Source organism: Pocillopora damicornis, chromosome 7 (assembly GCF_964200805.1).
Source record: "Pocillopora damicornis chromosome 7, jaPocDami1.2, whole genome shotgun sequence".
Lineage (NCBI taxonomy): Eukaryota > Metazoa > Cnidaria > Anthozoa > Scleractinia > Pocilloporidae > Pocillopora > Pocillopora damicornis.
The window spans coordinates 20,895,022-20,914,874 of NC_142676.1; the positions used below are offsets into that span (position 1 = coordinate 20,895,022).

The 19,853-nt window shown below is 35.6% G+C and overlaps 1 protein-coding gene and 1 long non-coding RNA gene across 5 annotated transcripts; one reads left to right on the forward strand and one right to left on the reverse strand.

Annotated features, from left to right (window-relative positions):
* The first annotated feature begins 384 nt into the window (after positions 1-384).
* Positions 385-19,458, forward strand: LOC113677510 (kinesin light chain). Of its 4 annotated transcripts, none has more exons than XM_089211242.1 (13): positions 394-887; positions 3,084-3,299; positions 3,474-3,482; positions 4,300-4,372; positions 5,152-5,264; positions 5,878-5,996; positions 14,008-14,095; positions 15,588-15,689; positions 16,120-16,203; positions 16,303-16,392; positions 16,511-16,567; positions 17,045-17,299; positions 17,645-19,458. In XM_089211242.1, exons 1-13 carry the CDS (start codon positions 666-668, stop codon positions 18,068-18,070), a joined length of 1,854 nt encoding a protein of 617 aa, XP_089067368.1. In that variant the 5' UTR covers positions 394-665; the 3' UTR covers positions 18,071-19,458. The 4 variants fall into 4 exon arrangements, with proteins under 4 accessions (XP_089067369.1, XP_089067372.1, XP_089067368.1 ...); XM_089211244.1 differs by having other exon boundaries at positions 17,045-17,287; XM_089211243.1 differs by lacking the exon at positions 3,474-3,482 and having other exon boundaries at positions 385-887.
* On the reverse strand, positions 5,781-14,136 carry LOC149043079 (uncharacterized). Its single transcript, XR_016188147.1, has 3 exons — positions 13,996-14,136; positions 8,813-9,147; positions 5,781-7,114 (listed from the first exon to the last, which is right to left on the reverse strand). It is a non-coding gene; the product is annotated as an uncharacterized LOC149043079 (long non-coding RNA).
* Positions 19,459-19,853: the final 395 nt, after the last annotated feature.

Below are 19,853 nucleotides of genomic sequence, written 5' to 3' on the forward strand. Positions count from 1 at the left end.
TTGGAATCTATTTGTTTTATATAATAGAGAATTTAAAAAAAGTTTTAATGATGACGTCATCTATACGTCTGTCCTCCAATAGATCATAAGTGAGAACCAATCAGAATGCGTGCACAACTGAGCTTATTTTGCAAACTTATTTTGATGTCTTAGCGTTCAATCGAGTAATTACCCACCCCACCCTAGAGGAGTGCTACCAGTCTCATACGCAGTATAATCGCTGTCAATGAATTGAATAAAATCTAGTTTAAATAAGTTTTTATCAAAGAGATCATTATAATATTTACTATTTGTCGTTAAAACTGGTAGCACACTTCGTAAAATTATTTATTAGAAATGTTCTTCCCCAGCTAACTCCCCCCGACGGGAATTATTGTCTGCCTCGTTATGAGTTAGCATTATGCAAACGAAGGAGGCAAAAACCGACATGGGGGAAATTTAAGCAAGGTTTTGGAATAATTTTGTCTCCGATTTCGGTTGCACTAGCCATCTGACCCCGACAGAAAGTGATATGAAACCCTAAGGAACGTCGAAGGAACGGAATATTAACCGTTGGAATCATTCTTGAAACAATAGCATCGTTCACAAGTTAACTACAGTTAGTTTGACGCCATTTTGTAAACTATCCTATCTCTGGCAGAAGGGACATAATTCACCAATAAAACATGACGAATCTCGAAGGAAACAATCGCAAATGGACGCAAGACGAAATCATAAACAATACAAGAAACGTTGTACGTGGATTAGAGACCTTGAAAAATGAACATTCAGGAATCTTGAGCAACCTTAATTCGGATCGTGGTGGATCATCGGATTTGGAGAAGGAGAAGGGCTCTATCGTCCAAGAATCAATCGAGAAGATCGAGTTAGGACTAGGAGAAGCTCAGGTGCGTATTTCTGGTTTCTTTCTCAAAGGATTAATCATAGCTAAATAAATGATATTATTTCTCCGCTGAATTTCTTTCTCTATCACGAAGTACATGATTCGAATTTCCTTGCTGTGGAAAGAGTGTACTAAAGAGATGGATTCTATCTCTAATACTGCGTTGTAATCGCAGGGGCTCCTAAGATCGACTAGTCTATTCAGGGGCAAAGATCAACTTGGAAGATAATAATAGTATGTTTTAAAACCCTGAAACGTTCGCTTGCTTCAATGAGCCTCTCAGTTGTGTTACCAAGAGTTATTCTCGTCTCGCAACGAAGGAAGCCGACTCCGATATTTGCGGGCAATTTTATTAGACACATATTCCAATTTAAGCTCTTATATTCAGTATACTCATCTAAAACTAGAAATAATCTTAAAGGCTTCTGTTCATGCCAAAGGCTATACTGTAATTGTTTTTGTCGCTTTTTGTCACCTCATAAACCAGCTGAATTGACAAAATGGCTGAAAATATTCCTTTCCATTATGTTAATTTGACATGTTTTGATATGGGTAGTGCTAGTAAACGTATTGCGATTATCGTCATAGATAATATTTTGCAATTCAGCAGCCTTTTACAATTCTTTGATTTTTCCTTGAAATTACTTGTTTATCTGCCAAATGAAATTAGCCCCAATTATAAATTTCAAACAATGGTAGCCTCACTAGTCCTATATTTTAAAGTGTTTGGTTTAATAATTCAAGAGTGAATTTAGGTTTCAATTACTGGTTTTGAATAATAGCTGTCCTTAGAAATAACAAAAATAAAGATTTATCTTCTTTGCTAATTGATAAAAGCTTTTATTCTAAATTAAACGAGGTTCAAACTTTTCTTGAGATAGTTCTTTGATCCAGACATGCAACTATCTTAGGTGATAAAGGAATTTTTTGCACTTCATGTTTGTCAAATTTTTATCCAGAATTTCTTGATGTTGAAAATGGCACCTGATTTAAGCAGCTTTTTCTTGCCACTTGGTTGACTGGATACGTGAATCGTTTCCATTTGTTACTCTTCAATTAAAAATCAGATCTATTCTTTCACTAGATTTCTTCATTTGAGATCAAGTTTGTGTACCTCTTTGTTTAAATTAAACTGTGTTATATATTTGTCATTGAGAGGTGTTTGGAACACTTTGGGACACACTTGAACTAAAAAGTTGATGGAGTAAAGTTTTGTTGTATACAAAACTTCAAACTATTTAGATCGGTGACCACACTTACGTATGTTCTCTATAAAAATTCAAAAAATGCTTATGGTCAAGGTCAGGTCCAATATTGAAGTCTTTAAAAAGCAATTTAGCATAATAAGATGCCTTTGTGGATAAAACTGAATGGAACACAATTGAAAAGCATTTTTTTCTAATGTGTTCTGGTTACAAGAATTAAAATTTATTCAAGCATGTTCATTTTGGTCTGACTTCCTAGAATTCATAAAATTCATCATGAATGATTTTATTTAGGTGATGACTATTCTGATTTGAAATGCTTATAGTAGATATTCCTGGAAAAATCCTTATACACAGAAAGTGAAAGTTTTGCACGAAAAAAAACAAGCCAATGTGTTTTGAGGAATTTTCCTAGTATTCTCATTTTATATGACCGATCCACGATTCAAAAGGTTTTCCTACCAACATAATGCACAAAACTGAACAGAACTGTGTTAGAGTTTTACAAAATGTAACAGGTTCGTTCTTTGTTTAAGGAGAAAAACAGTGTTGGAACAATTCTGATTATTTCAGCCAGATATAAGAGGAGTTCAGAGCTGTTTCCTTTAGAGATGTTAAAACTAATATATATCTAAGTTGCTTCTAGGTAGTATTGGAATAATGTTTTTTAATATATCACCAATGTTTAAATTGTTATATACAGTGTAGATATGTGGCAAGTGTCAATTTAGCTCTAAATTATTATAATAAATTCATGAATTCCCATTTTGTTTGGATTCTAAGAATTGAACGCATGACTTCCATTGGACTTCCTGCAAATTATTCTTATTTCTGAACACTCCACACTCATACAGGCATTTGAGTAAGTGTAGAGCCATACTGTTGTATCACAGTTAAGTCTAAGCTGTCACATTAATTAATCTCAATAGGATGACCAGCAGATGTTTGTTAGTATCAATGATTGGTTTTAAGTTATTTTGAATATTTCCGGCTAGGTAATGATGGCACTTTGTAGTCACCTCAGCACTGTTGAAGCCGAAAAGCAGAAACTGAAAGCACAAGTGCGAAGGCTTTGTCAAGAGAATGCCTGGCTCAGAGAAGAACTGTCAGTCACTCAACAGAAACTGCAAGAAAGTGAGCAGAAAGTGGCTCAGTTGGAAGAAGAAAAGAAACACTTGGAATTCATGAACTCTATAAAAAAATATGATGATGTAAGCATCTTTTAGTTCTTCCTTCTTGTACAATAATTTTCATGGAAAGCTACTTTTGCACATAAATTGTACTCACTGGTTATAGTTTGTTTTTTAGAGTCACCTCTCATTTATTTTACTGTTTCTTATTTTTCATGTGTTTTGCCCATCATGGAATTGTTTTGACTCTCCTAGGATAAGCATGTAAGTGTTAAAATAGCTAGAGAAGTTCCCTGTTTCCTTCCTCATTCATTCACGCACTTACACTTACAGTTCATTGGATTGTTTGGTTTTAATTATGTCCTTGTCCTTATCATGCATTCATGACTGTTTATTTTAGTTTGCATAAAATGCAAAAGGGTTAAGAAACAAGCACTCAACTTTTAGAAACATGTAGACCATTTTTAGAAATTCTGCTACAGTTTCTTTAAGAGCAATGGAACAAAACTTTATATTTCAGCTGTGCAAAAAGATTCGTTAGATTGGTATGAATATCCTGATTTTATTGTGTAGTATATGACTTTCATACATGTAAAGGGTCCCTATCCATCGTCCATTTTAAAAGTAGATTCGATGTTGTGATGTGTCTGTTCAGTAATAGATCACAGTTGATGTCAAATTGTGGTAAGAACAAACGAGTGACACTTGAAGGGCAGTCAAATGTGTCATAGGTGTGACAGGAAATCTATTGGTTTATATGATAAAAAAAAACAAAATTTGGTTTGTGGTGATGTAAGAAACAATCAAAATGTGTGTGTAATTCACCTTGTTATATAATATTTTTGTGAATATATTCTTTCATCATTGACTGAAGCTTCAATAGGGCAGAGTACCATAGGAAGTACAAGTCTTTGGATGTAAGTGGTTGGGTGTGAGCCCTTGGCAGAAGTATAAATAGGTGTTGATGAACCTCCTCTTGTAATTTACTTAGTCAAAAATGAAATTGTAGGCTGCTGGGTAAAATCAAGGAGGCTTTATTTACCCTTTTTTCTCATGAAGAGAAATACTTATTTTTTACCAGGATGAAGGAATAGAAAATGACATCAGTATAGACATGCTCTCACAGGATGAAGAGGAAGTGGAAGATGTTGATGGTAGGCTGTTTTGTAGTCAGGAAGAAAAATTAATGATTTCTACAAAAATTCCTGTGTCAGAGAAACACATTGAGCCTTTTAAGCCAGCAGTAACCATTACCATCCTAGAAAATCTTAAAGATATTGAAACCACTTTTTAAGAACTATTTTTCCAAAGTTGTTACCATGCCATACTCTCAACTCTAGTAATAAATAACTGAAAAAAAAAAAAAGAACCACAAATATTGAAACCTTTACTTTCTCCACAATACAAACTATCATACTATCATGTTAGGTAATTAGTTAAACATAATTTCAAGTGCAATGTGGTGTTAATAAGCACAATATAATTTTTCTTAGACAAAAAAATTGCGTGAGCCTGTGGGGCAAGTGCAATTTGTAGTCTTTGAAAAATTTACTTGTGCTTTTTAACACCAAATTGGAAGAGAAATCATGTTATTACTTGTTAATAATGTACATGAAAAAACATCACAGAGAGTTAAGGAGTAATTTTGAGAGCGTGCACTAACGATTTGTAATTTGGACTCATGTTACAACTTTGCTCCCATGCTACATGAGAATTGCACTTATCCAGCCAATCAGAAGCCAGTTATTTTTTCAGGTATATTGTTACAAAAGAAAGAAAACTAAGCAGAAATGAGATCTTTCAAATTTCTAGTGTAGCATGAGTGACATCTTCAATTTTTTCCTTTCCAACATTATGTTAGTTCATTGACTATTTATTTATTTATCTTTTTATTTTATTTATTCAATTATCTTTTTACTTCCATTTATTGTAGATGAAACATTAAGTCAGGCATCGTCTGCCACCTCAGCAAGTGCATCAGGTGTCTATGAAATTCCAGCTCGCCTTAGAACACTGCACAATTTAGTTATACAGTATGCTTCACAGGTAGGAATTTACTCCTTAACCCTTCAAGTATCTTCTTGATAAATTAAAATATTTACTCAAGTAAGTGCTGTGGGTGCTTAATTGATTTATGGTCCTTGTGAGTGGGAGCTTATATGAGGCTGGGCTTCTGCGAGGAAGGGTGCTTATATTAATTTAAATGTTCACAGTTTTCATCTAGTAGTAAGTTTATTTTAGGGCAAAACCAAAAAAAAAGTAACAGAACATAACAATGTACCACAGACAGTGAATTTAGAGACTGTCAGCCAGTAAAGAAATAATACACAATACTCCTCTTGTACACTTCAGTTCAAGGGGGGGGGGGGGGGAGGGAGGGAGGGTGGTTAGCCTAGGTTGGATGTTTTTCAAATCAGTACAGTAATTATTGTAAAGTGCACTTTAGTTCTTGTCATTATTTTTCTCACAAACTAGCACTCAAGAACCAAGATGTCCATCGTTGTTTCTTTTGCCTTTTTATACACTAGATAAGTACAGTAATCACTTAAAAGCAGGGACATGTTTTAAGGAAGACACCAAGCCTAATTTTTATTTTGAATTTTTTTCATCCCTTAAAATGGTGCTCAAAATATCATTCTTTGCATTATGCTATTGTTAGGGTCGATATGAGGTGGCAGTCCCTCTCTGTAAGCAAGCACTGGAAGATTTAGAAAAGACGTCTGGTCATGACCATCCAGATGTGGCAACTATGCTCAATATCCTTGCTCTTGTATACAGGTAATTTGGTGATGATTTAACATTAACACTTGAACTGTTTTCTGTTCTACAGCAAATGCATCTGTGGTAGGTCCTTGTCATTTTTGTTGATTAGCTATCTTTACTTAACAGGAAAACTCAGTTTTAATTAATCACCGTTTTTAATCATATTTGGGTATATAGAAACTGGTAACAATGTCTCATCATCCTAATGAATTTTTGGAATCAACTTCATAACTTATTAGGCAAATCATGTCAATTATTGATCTTTTAAAAATCTTTTGAAAGAGCTTTAAAAAAAAAGCTGTTGTAAGATTACTTTCACAACAGCCCATTTTGGTGTTTTTAATTCACCTTTCAACAAGCAACTCCTGTGCAGTGCTGAAGGGAAGACACTCAGTTGGAAAAAAATTCAAGTTTGGACAATATTCTTGGGGGAATTGTGATGACATCTATTTTTTATGTTGGATTTTCAACCTTGGATTATTGATCTGTAATATTTCAAATGATTATTAAAGATGTAATTACATAGAAGTACATAGCTAGTAACAATTAGGATATTTTGCACCTTTCCTAGATATGGTAATTTATTTTATTGATTCAATGTTAAATGCTGCAATAGAAGTTGTTAGAACCTCAAGTTGTTAAAAGTAGTAATGAATTGTGTTAAAGAGCAAATCCAGCCAATTGTGTAATAGTTAGTGATGCATAATATTTTTGGTAATCATACACACATTATAACAATACCATAGTTTGTGGAGCAGTGGTTGATTTTGAATGAAGGTGATATGAGTTAGGCTTCATTTCCTTTATCAGATACAATATCGTTCACCCAGCAGTAGATCTCCCTAAAAGTGTCCTTTGGGACATACTAAATTTCCTCATGAACCCCGTGCGACACATTATTGAGGATGACGAAAGCTTGGATAGAATTCACATCAGGAATCTGGGACTTGTGTGTGGTGCCACCTCTGAAGTTTCCATTACGGACAGTGGTATGACAGACAGTGAGCTGTCATTAGTGTCTGGTATCATGTTTGAGCAACATGAAAAGCTCAGCCAACGGATGGATACTGTTGAAGAGACAGTCAGGAAATACTTGCGTGTTGACTTTGCAAGCCCAGTGACATCAAGCGTTTCTGCATAAAGCAAAGAAAACCAAGCTAACTTTGCTGTGATTCAATTTTATTGAGTGGCCAAAAATATTTTTAATTTTCCTTTAAATGTACAACCAGAAGAGGACACCAGAAGTCACCAGGTCTAGGAAAGAAGATCTTCAAGATATTTTTGTGATCTATGGTTATGTTGGGATGGTATTGTCATGACACAGCTGGTGATATAAGAAAAACCAAAGTGATTTTGGTGCTCTAAACATTTGAATCCTTCAGAGAAACTGGTTACTTGCGCGAAGCCATGTTTTGTTTTAAGCTTGAAAAGAAATTTTTCAGATGAGCTACATGAAACTGCATTCCAATTTTCCTGGCCTGTGGTAGATGATAGCTATTTTATTGCTTTGTGATAGCACAATTTGATAAGTTTTGCCAGAGGTTAGTTTTAAATTGTATAAAAAAAATATTTTGTTACTTCAGTCCTTTAAAGTAGTTTTCAAAATGCAAATAGTTATTTCAATGAAATTTTACCCTGTGCCCAATGCAAAGCATTGTTCTTTGGAGATTTAGATAAAATGATTATTATATTTTTGCTTTATTCATTGCTTTTTTTGCAATTTTGTTGGGTGTGCCTTTGTAAGTCAAAGTATTCAGATTTTTTGGAGAAAAAAAAAATTTAGGGTAAGTACAAATTTGGTAAATGCTCACATCAAGCAAAAAAATTATATTAGTAATAGTATTTTAAAGGTTACAACGCATTAAATTATGCTGTGTATCTACTGTGTGAAGTAAAGAGGAGTACAAGTATGGATGCAAGATGCCACATTTCTTCAGTGTTAATTGGAAAAAGACCTTCTTTATTCAACCCCGTTCATCCATCCCCTTGTCTACCTCTCAATTCCTTTGATGTATTATCGACAAGTTCTTCACACTGTATTAGATATTTTGGATACAACTTGTCATCAAATCATTGACTGAGGGGAACACAATCTTGTCAGACATTGAAGCTGTTATTAACAAGATAAATGAGCTTTTTCTGGGCAGGAAACTAATTTGTAAAAAATTCAGGTCAAAATTCTGGCTCTTAAAATCAGTTGGTGAATTGTCCTTCAAAACCTGGAAAGAAGATAGAAACTTCCCACAATTTTGCAGTTTTTTTGACCAATTGCACTGAAGGATCATTATAACCAACTATGCTCACAGCAAACAGGAAATGATTAAAGCAAACACAGTTGTGAACAACTTTTATCATCAAGGCATTTTTATTTCATTCAAAATAACTTTCTTCATCCTTTTTCTTACCTTTGTTTAATTTTTACTGTGCTTGAAATAGCATTTGTCTTTATATCATACCCAAAAAGTTTAATGTAGCAGTGTAAGTCTTAACCTTTCAGATTTCATCCTTTACTTTAAGCTCTGAGATGTGATTTGGAAGTTTCTTTTGGCCTCTCAACATTTGTTTGTAAAATTAATTAAAAGAATTGGGACTTTTTTTTTTTGAAGGTAATGCATTCTAGTTAATGGAATAAGTTTGCCTTTTGTCCTAGTCTGTTTCATTGTTTTTCAGCAAACAGACTTACAGTGTTAATCCCATATAGATGCTGATGGATTTAAGTAATTTTGTTCTTGTTAACTTAGGCCAGTTATTTAGTCTTCAATCACCTTAGAGTCAAGCTTCACACTCAACTGTCTTAATGCAGTCATTTCTTCAGTGTTAATTTTACTTACCATCGATGAAATCTTTTTCATCAAATGCAAACTCACACTTAGAAATTTTTATCATGAGCTGCATTCTTTGTCATGTATCAAGCACTTTTGTTGTGTCTGCTCACAATTCAAATTCTTGTTCAATTTATATGTTCCACAATATTTATGATCCATGCATTTCTCAGCATAGTAGATCGCTGCCATCAGTTTGGTTGTTTGTACCCTTCATGATGTCTCATTCAAACGAAATGTTCCACAAATTCCACAATGTTTACAATCCAAGTGTTTATCTGCATAGTTGACTGACAGCAAACATTTTGGTTGCATCAAACAGGTCTTTTCTTGTCCATCTGTGTCTATGGGAGAAGTCGTACAAGACAGATTAATGCAGCTATAGATTTTAACTCAAATTAGAGAAAAAGAGAGAATTTTTCAAAAATTTTGTAATTTCAGATTTCTTTGTAAAATTAGAAAAGAGAATTAGGAATTTTTGGATTTAACAGTCTTTTCAAAGACAAACTTTTTAAACAGATTTATCTATTTTATAGTAAATTTAATAACATAGGCATTTTATGCAAGTTCTGGAAAAGTACATACTTTACCGTAGGTAAGCAATGATTTTGGTACTTTTTGATGAGATATTTTTTTAGGCAAGTTATTTCTAGCGATGACAACACGAAAAAAGGCCATCTTTGTTCATGAGAATATGACAATATAAATTATAAAATTATCTGCAAAAAATATTTTTTTGAGGCCAGTTATTTTTAGCAAGGAGCATGCCGCTAGTATATTTCAGTCCATGCACTTGGCGTTGGATATTTTGATACAGGGAATGAAGTGAAATGGAAAATTTCATTACAATTTCCAGTATCAAAATCTCCATCATTTTAGAGTATGCATGCTGGCATAACACAAATGCAAGATGACAAATTTCATCCTTCCACTTAAATGGCTACTGAAAATTTTGAAAGCATGAAAGCATTGCATGTCAGAATATTGAGAAGCAGTTTTATTCTTGTGTGCCACATGTGCCAGTTAAACGAAGTTGATTATGTTGATTTTTGATGAATTTTTCAGCATCACTCCTTAGTTAGTATTTTGAACATCAGTACCTCTTCCCTCCCTCTTAAATTGGGGGGGGAGGTGCATTTTAGGCTGCTTTCAATAAGAGCCCTTGTCCTCAAGAAAGTAAATTGTTTTTTGGAACAACTTACATTTCTTGTGTGGACACCACGAACCCTTTAACTCCCATGATCTGATTGTTAATTCTCCCTTTTAGCTGCTACACATTTCTCTCAAAATATGTTATGAGAATTTTGGTGGTAGATCAAGATAACAGTTTCTACCCAATAAGTGAGAGTATTCTCATTACCTGTTTGCTATATAATGTATGGATATTAGAGTGAGAGGTTATATGTTAGTCACTTGTGGGAGGTAAAGGGTTATTATATTGAAACAATGACATTAGGGATGTTGCTTTTCTTCTTAGAGCACAGGATCACACTGGATGCAAATTTAGCTCCTTCTTAAGAAATCATTGCATTTGTATTAGTGAATGACATTTTAAAACACTAGGCTGGCATATTCCAGTGTGAGGAATCCTTGAAGACTGCACTTTGGAGTAAACCTGTGTTTACCTAAATAAAATCAGCCTTGTAGATGCATAAGTAGTAGTTGAAAGCCAGTGAACATCACTTAATATTCTGGTGCTATTCAGTCACACAGCTTCAAAACGGTCATCACATTATGAAAGGAGACAATTAGTTGAGCTCTTAATGGCAGACAAATCCTTGTTTGTGTTGGTTATTCCATGGTGCAGATATTAACAGTAACAGAAAATCTAGAGTCATGGATTTTTTCTTAGGTAACACTTTATAGCTGATCAGTCTGTTTGATCTCACTACCTGTTGGCTGAGCAATGTATTGGTTATGTTGAGAGAAGATGCATGTTAATCACTTCTGGGAGTTTAAGGGTGAAAGGGCACTTCCTCTGTACATGTCACTGTATAAAACTGTACAACAGACTAAATAGCAATGTTTATATGTCACTATTAAATACTTTTTTTGTTATGATTGTGAATTGTATACCTTGAAAAATATCCTGCAAGTTGTTAATTTTTCCATCTTGGTGTATTTTTGTGTAAGTGTAAACAGTGAGAGATTTTCCAGTGTACTGACCATGTGAAAGGACAACAGGAACTTAAAACTTTCATGAAAGCTGTGAGAAAGCTGTGAAAATGCTCAAGTTTATTGTTAACTTAGGTTAAAAAACACATTGTTCAGTGGGACAATCTTTTTAAGTTGTATTCTTTGGAGCATGGAAATTATACCTTGAAGAAGCTTTGTTTTACAAAAAAGTTGTTTATAGAACTCTGTGTCATTTTAGTTGCAATAGTTCTTGTTATAAGATGTGATTAAATCACTCTCTCCATAATTCAGAAATTGTGTTATTCTGTTATTCTGGTGCACTAGTTACTCTTTTGGAGTAGAATTGTCTTAATTCAGCATGAATTGTAAAAATGGCATGTGACAGCTCTAATGCAACACATTTGCACAAATTAATTTAGAGAAAATTGCATTCAAATGGCCTCTATTGTCATTCAAACATGTATAGCTTTATGATTTCATATGGAAATTTGATATTATCAATATTTTATTCATAGTATGTAAAATTTAAATGAACACCTGGGGTTGAAACAATAATTCTAAAACGAATACAGTTAACAAGTCCCAAGCTTCAAAACAGTTTCTAAAATAGCTATTAAGATTTCGTATTTTGATTAAAAACTTCTAGAAGATAAATTGCAAGTAGTTTGATTTCTGATCCACTCTGAGGGAAATCATGTAGTGTGAAAGATTAGATATTTACGGTTATGCAGTTGAGACGTAGAATTTCTGAGTAGGCATAAGTTACATACATGTATGAAACTATTCAGCACATAACAATTGCATGTTATGCCGTTGTGGAAGGGTTGATCAGAACAAACTGATTCCCTTGGGAATTGATTTTGGTCAAGAAATCTATCCACGTCACTCAAAGTCTGTCAGCATTCATTTGATATGGAAAGACCAAATTCAATGACTTTTGGTGACAATAATGTCTGCTTGGGACATTTTAGAAATTCCGTTCATGTTGACAGATTAAATGTGATCTGTGCATTTCCAGTCAAAATTCTTTCGTTTTCAAATTTATACACGAGGGAAGAATCATTGAACTGGGCATTGCTTAGGAGTAATTTTTCAAAACGAAAAATGTCTCAAGCGAGCATCTGTGTGACGTATTTAATTTAGTAAATTGAAAATTCATGCTACCGCATCGTGCATTATATGTTTTAAAAGGAAATGTGTGAAAAGGAAGAGTTTCCTTTAATCTGTGACGACTTGTGCTTTCTAAAAGCTGAACTTGAACTTGACAGAAATACTTTGCTCTAGTTCCTTAAATTCTCAATCACAGCTCACAATAATCAAGACTTTACTGTTACTTCCATGGTCCTTGTTGAAAATGAAAATTTATCAGAAACCAGCCAAATACGAATTAAACTACAGAACTGATCGAAAGTGATGTTGAGATAAATATCACACGACCTGAAAAAACATGAATTTATGCTCAACGCAAGTGTGCATTGTTCGATTTGCAAATACTGCATTTTTGAAATACCAGAGCCCATAAATGTCTTGTATGCTATAAAACAATTCTGAGGGCAAGACAGTTTATATTCTCGACTACATGGCGACGTAAGATACAATCCAGAAAGTTTGAAAGCTATATTTAGCTGTTTGCAATTTGCAAAATTTCCGGTGGCGGTTGTGTATTGCAGCTTGAAATTTTCTGAGTGTACCACGACGAAATGTCTTTTTCTTTACTAGTAGTAGAATGTAAATAGATGTAAAAGTGTCCAAGTAGACAAAGACTTGGTGTTAGCTCACCTGCATTTTGTTTTGTTGATAGCAGTATGACATGGATGCCGGAAATGTTGCTTATTTTTCATTCTGTGTTAAAATGTCCAAAAATCATATAACACAAATATAAAGCTATATTTAAAACAGAATGTCTGAACTAGAAATTATTTCTTTTTTCAGGAACGGGGCAAAGTTATGCTTTTGTATGAATCGTCTCGTGAAGCCCTTGAACACAAAACCCGTTATTTCATTATTTACAGAAAACAATGTTTGACTGAATTAATTGGAAGTCTTTGTGCTGTGGCTTTTGTTATGTCAACTTCATTACGATGTTAACTGAAAACACTCAGTGGTAAACTAGCTGTGAACACTTGTACAAAGTCAAACAAACTGATAATAGTTTGTTGTAAGTTTACACGAAGAAGAATGGGTTAATATTCACAGTAAATAATAACTGAAATTTGAAAAGCTAGGCCAGACAAGAAGTCTCCTATTTGGAAAGTAATATTGTGTTTTGTTTTCATAATCTTATGCTTCAGTTTTCAAGGGAATAATTAAGAAGCTTTGTGTTGTTGTGTTTTGGCATGCTACAACGAACCGTATATTGTGTTTAGAGGCATGGACCCGTGACACTTTTGAAATCACAAATGATCTTCGTATTAAAAGTAATATGGTGTCTTTTCTTGTCTCCAAGCAATTTAATATCCCAGCATTCGGCTGAAGCTTTCCAATTTCTAAAGTTTTTGTTCAGAACGCAGCACAAACCTTACCATGTGAATGATTTTAAAACTCGTATTTAGAAGTCATATTTCTACAGCATTATTCAATGTTTCAGCTCCGACCATTGACGTTAAATTAAAATATATTTAAGTGGTAATATCAGTCGGTTATAATTATCTCTCTCCAGGTTTCACAATATACCTATTTCCTCTTGCATGTGAGAGGTAGAGTTATTTGTGAATCTTAATATATGATAATGGTGAAAGAAGGATTGTATCGAATTTCCTTTAGTGCGAACATTTTCATGTGGAGTCGTGGGAAATTTCACTTTGTTTCTGTAAAAACCGGAATTGATGTTATAAGGAGGAATTAAATTTATTTGTCGGTTTGTTTTTAAGTGAGTTGCCTTGAAACAGAAGCTAAAATTTCAAAACCTTTCTATTTTGATTGAATTGAGAAACAGATGTGAAATGAAAATGTCATGTCTGCGCGCGTAGCGAAGCGTATCGTAGCGAAAATGTTTCAGGTTTAACATTTCTTGTTGTAGAAGTTAATAACTTTTAAACGTTTAACTTACATCCTACCTGCTTTTGCAGAGACCAAAACAAATATAAAGAGGCGGCCAATTTGCTTCACGATGCACTGACGATTAGAGAAAAGACACTCGGCGAGGATCATCCAGCGGTAGGTTTGACTTGATTTGTGTTGTGATCAATCAGACTCTTTGTTGGGTTTCCCTTCTTTCAGTATTTCTTTCTTTCCCCTTGCTTTCATTCTTCTAGATATGTTCAGCTTTAACTTACCTGTGTGTAGATTAGTTAAAACAAGACCTAAATACAAATAAGCGGATGCTGTGGAGCAGTTTTGTTGTTTCTGTGGACTGTAGATGCCCGTGATAATATTGTGATTTCGATGGTTGATGAAGCACGCGCGTGCACACACAAAGGGGTTTCACAATGGTTTGACAGCTTTTCCTTTCCACGATCAAAATATTATATTTAGCTGTTTTAATTCGAGGTTTCTTCGACCAATCTGACGCATATTGTGGGTCTGCTGAAGTTCTCAAACGCTCGAAAACGTTTGTTACGTGACCGCGCAATATATGAACGTTGAAGAACGATTATCCATGCCGGAGGGTTTTTATAACTGAAATTTAAAACTTGTTACCTCCTGGATTAGTGCTGATATTTTAATGTGACTTTCCATATAAGGAGCGTATCCCTGGCGTCACTTACTGTTCTGAGGTCAAAGGTTTGTAACGTGGCTCCTGTTATTCACGCCAGCAGGAGGGTCTTTTAGTGTCTGGAGACAACTCCCAGTCTATTGTGAGGTTTCAATTTGACTGCATTACGTTTTTTCAAAATTTTAATCTCGTTTTCGACGTTTTATATCTTGTGTATCCTCATCTACATGGGTAATTGAGCTCATCAGGGTTCTTGGAGAAGAGTTTACTCTCGAATTTTTAATTTTTATTTTTTAAATCCAAATGTACTCAACGTTCAATTCCATCAGACTTATCTATAAGAACACTATTGTTGCAGCCGTTTTGTTTCCCACCAAAACAAACAAAAGGATGCATTGAAATCTCGTTGATTTTAAACACATCTCGAAAATTGAGAACTTCGTTCAAGTCATCGTTATTTACCTGTGTTACACTCGTCTGTAATCTAATTTCCTTTTTGATCCGACGAATTGGATAAATAATTTTATGAATTTTAGTTCTATAATACGCGGTATCTTTAAATTATGGAGTCATAGCAACATCTGTTGCTATCAAAGTATTCAAACGCTGCCGAGTGAAAATCGCATAAAGCTTCCGTTAACGGAAACCAGAGGATTTACAGTTGTAATCCGTCTGAGTCAATTAAGAGCTAATCTTTGCATGGCACGTTTCGTTATTTACGCGTAGCTTAACACTTTAACTCCCAGATCAAATTTGTAATTCCTTTAACTGTAAGCCATATAATTATTGTAATACTAGTTCAGAGAATTTGTATTGAATCAACTAATTATCCCTAAATTGATATTTTTCTTTATTCTCATCACTCACCTTGTTGATATTGAATTAATTGATATTAATTTTTTGATATTTGATATTGAAAAATTCTCTCCTAGTCACTGAAGGGAGCTAAAGGGTTAACTGAATAAACAATTAACCTTGACTTTTTTTTTTAAGGTGGCTGCGACTCTTAACAATCTAGCGGTGCTTTACGGCAAGAGAGGCAAATATAAGGAAGCTGAGCCCCTTTGCAAGAGAGCCCTGGAAATACGCGAAAAGGTAACATTTACGTCTCGATTTACTGCCTCACAACAAACACGTGCGCGTGCCACAACGAGCCAATCAGAACTCAAACAAAAAGTGGGGTCCGTGTATGCGTGTACCACAACGAGCCAATCAGAATTCAAGCAAAAAGTGGGGCCCGTGTGTCATGTATGCCACAACCGAGCCAATCGGAATTCATTTGAGAACTGAGGTCCGTTTCTTAAAAGACCCGCCAACTGAACGGGTCCAAAGTCGTATTTTAAAATCTAAATTTCAGTTTACCTGCGGAGTGAATTAATAAAACAATGCCCCTTACAAGTAAGCTGCAATTTCAAAAATGACAAAAGAAGCCTGAAAAAAAATTCCGCCTTCGACGTGATTCGGACCCGTGCTTCCTAGATTACCCTCCGGCTTTTTTAAACCTATGGGTTATGTTTTGTTTTAGGTACTCGGCAAAGACCATCCCGATGTAGCCAAGCAATTGAATAACTTGGCTTTGTTGTGCCAGAATCAAGGAAAATACGACGAGGTTTGTGGAACTTATAACATTGACAGGATTATCACAAAGGAAAGTTGAAAATAAGAAAGAAAAAAATATAAAAGCTATTTTTGTAATGTGTTATTACAGGTTGAACAGTACTATCAACGGGCTTTGGAAATTTACACCACCAAACTTGGCCCAGACGATCCTAATGTGGCGAAAACGAAGAACAACTTGGTAAGAGGAACATTTCTGTCCTTGAAGTTAGGACAGATATGGAGATTTCTACAGATTTTTTTTTTTTTACTTTGCTGAACGCCTTCGTTTTTGATTTCATAACTTCTTCGTTATTTAGGCATCCGCATATTTGAAACAAGGAAAATACAAAGCGGCTGAAACGCTGTACAAGCAGGTATGTATGTATTCAGTTGTGTTACTTTTGTCTCTAACATGTGTGCACAAAAGATGGCAAAGGAAACGATGATATCTTCTAAATAGGCCTTGTTCCCTAGGGAACCCTTAAATCATAATCATTTTCGAAGACTTTATGAGGCAAACTCGTTCCCAGGTTAAATAGAGAGACTTTGGAAACGAGGTTGCTGAAAGGACTTGAAACAACTATTTCTGTGCCGCACGGGGTGTTGGGGGCACTCATTAGCATTTTGACCCGATGTCAGACCAAAAACATTTTTACACTCGGTGTCTGAAAGTTGGTTGTTCTATTACCCATTAATTGATAGATTGGAAAATGATGAATTTCCCCCGCTCTTGTTTGGGTCTTATTTCCATCTTCTTCGGTAAACTTCCATTCCATATCAGTAACCCTGCACCTTCAAATTGCACACGTAGATTGACTGTTTTAAAATCTCTTTTTCTTTTTTGGTTCCAGGTGCTCACCCGAGCCCACGAGCGGGAATTCGGGCCTGGTACCGAATCATCTCTGGAAGATGACGGTAAACGCGGGAAAGACAACGCGCCATATGGCGAGTATGGTGGTTGGCATAAGGCGGCCAAAGTGGACAGCCCTACTGTCACTACCACCCTCAGGAATTTGGGAGCGTTGTACCGCAGGCAGGGCAAGTTTGAAGCAGCGGAGACGCTCGAGGAGTGTGCGCTGAGATCACGACAGAATGTTAGTCGAGAGGTGTAATATGGCTTTTAATCAATATTCTTTGAAAATCAACAATTGCTTGCGAGGTTTACGCTAATTTCCTTTCAGAACAAAGTATTTCTTAGTAGAAATTCTCTCTTCTACAACTACGGTAGTTCCTATGATAACTTTCGGTAGCTTGAATATCCTTTAAATCAATTACGAGGACTATCTTTCAACGGCATAAATGATTATGAACTCAAGCTCGATATAATCTCTTCTAGTTTTTACTCTCATTCACTTTTGCAATCTTTCATACTGAGAAATTCGCCGCACCCAGCTATGTAATCTACTTGACCGGTAAGCGTCAATCTAATTAAACGACTTTTCATTCCTCAGGCCCTAGATGTCGTTCGTCAGACTAAGGTCGCTCAACTTTTAGCTGAAGATGTCGGCGGTGCATCATTTTCATCCAGCAGTGTGGCTTCGTCCTCTTCCTCCTTGAACGGTAATGGAAGCAAGTCCTCAATAGAACCAGAAAGAGATGATCCAAACGACGACAAAAAGAACGGAAAACGCGAGAAGACATTTTCACGCCTCAAGAGAACGTTGAGCAGCCGTGGCCAAAAGCTGATGGAAAAGATGGGTGCCAGTGGCACAAGGCTTCAGCGGTCGTCGTCGCGTGACAACCTAGCCCATCATGCCAAGCTGTCGCCATCGGAGAGGATTTCTCGTAGCACCCCCATGCTCGCACAGCCACAACCTGATCCCGACCGGATAAGGTCAGGGAGCGTTAGCACCAGGGGTACCCCGTTGGGGCCTTGACGAGTAGTACCAGGATACCCTGCGGAGGACTTGTCGAGTCAATATCTGGGGACGGGAAGGAGACCAGCTATTTGATAGTTTTTACCAAATTAAAATTCATTGGACCAAATTTGCTCTTGAAATTAGTTTTTAGTCGATTTGAGGTTCAGTTTTTGGTGGAGATGGTTAAATTAATTGTCAAAAATATGCGGAGACCTATTAAGTCATCTAAGTTTTGGGAAGAGAGGTTACCGTTAAATTGATACGTCAACGGTTCGCGATTGTGTCAAAATAAATCCAGAATTTATTTCTTCACCATGAAACTTGCGCAAAAATACACAACCAATCTTGAGGAAATTGCGTGACACACATTTCATGACCAAACGCATTCCAGTTGGCTGTTGCTGTGGCGTTTGGTTTGAATGTGACAGCAATCACCCACAAAAACACTTAAAGATATCTTCTCACAAATATTTTAAATGATTTGAGGGATTCACTGAACCGTGCGAAGATTTTACTCTGTTTATCTCTGTATTTTACACAAACTCGAAGTTATAGAATTTAACTTCAGACAGTTTTTATTTCTTTGATGTTGTAAATGAAAATGGAATACTTTGTCAGAAACGCAGCTATTTTAGAATTTATTATGTCTGTTGGAACTGGGCCCGTCAAGCAGACGTATAACTTCTTAAATTTTTTAAAGTTTGTTTTTATTTTGTTTTATTCAGACCTTCCAACGGCTTTGTTCCTACGATGTTTTTTCAATGAACAAGCTGAATATTGCACAAGAAACGTAGCCATTTCAGAACTAGCTCATATGTTTTAATTGGTCCTGTAAAGAAGACATTGGCTTCTTCAGTGTTCATTTTAGTTGACTGAGTTTATACGAGGCTGCGCTATTGTCTTAAAAGCGGAGCTCTCATATCACTTTTTAACTTCAAATGAACAATTATAAGAATTTTATTATTTAACGTTATGGCTGTAAATAAATAAGGGCCTCTTTACACAACTCCGAGTGATTTGTTAGCCCGGGCTGAATCAACCCTAAGGGCAACCCTCTAGCCGTCTAATTTCATGAAGAGATACCTCATTTCCGGGTGTCTCTTGTCGAAACCTGGGTTGATCCGGCCCAAACGCCAACCTGAGTTAGTGACATCACACAAATAACCATCTTTGTATCAACTTTCTTGTTTTAGCACCATGGCTCTCGTTTCCGCGTCATAGGTCGGTAGAAAGACTGACCCAGGTGACTCTCGAAGTGAACCACGCGCGAATGTTAACAACCGATCTAGGATCGTGTGAATTGTGTATTTAGCACTCTAGGCGATAATTTAACCCGGAGCTGTGTAAGGAGGCCGCTATAGGTGTTAAAGGTGGAGAAGTTGTGAAATAAATTATGGAGCGACTAAGAGAGAGTTTCTTTGGCTGATATGCAAGGTAATGCTAAGGCTTTTAAACCTGCCACGAGAGCTAAGGGAACCGTAGAAGTTTATTTACTTGCAGCAAGAATACTAGATCAAAGCTACTTTTGATTCCATTTTTCCAAGAGGGAAAAAACTGTAAGAGATGAAAAATATCGGCAGAAATGTGCGTAATGTAATCGAGGGTTTTATAAAAGTAACTCATGATCTCTGTTTTCTCAAGAAAAACAAATTGAATTTAGAGTGCAGTTTTCGCGATTCCAACACTCGACGTGGCCGGAAGATATGCTTAAACTTTCAGCTAGTTTTTGAGTGGTAATTGATATTCTGAACTTATAAGTGTTAACTACTTCGCCTGAGTTTGCGTTGTCGACGCACAGAAA

Excerpts from the sequence above, each read along its gene's own strand:
- LOC113677510 (XM_089211242.1), top strand. The coding sequence starts at position 666 with ATGACGAATCTCGAAGGAAACAATCGCAAATGGACGCAAGACGAAATC. Across the intron at positions 14,096-15,587 it reads TCGGCGAGGATCATCCAGCG|GTGGCTGCGACTCTTAACAA; the intron begins GTAGGTTTGACT and ends TTTTTTTTTAAG. Across the intron at positions 16,393-16,510 it reads CGAAAACGAAGAACAACTTG|GCATCCGCATATTTGAAACA; the intron begins GTAAGAGGAACA and ends TTCGTTATTTAG.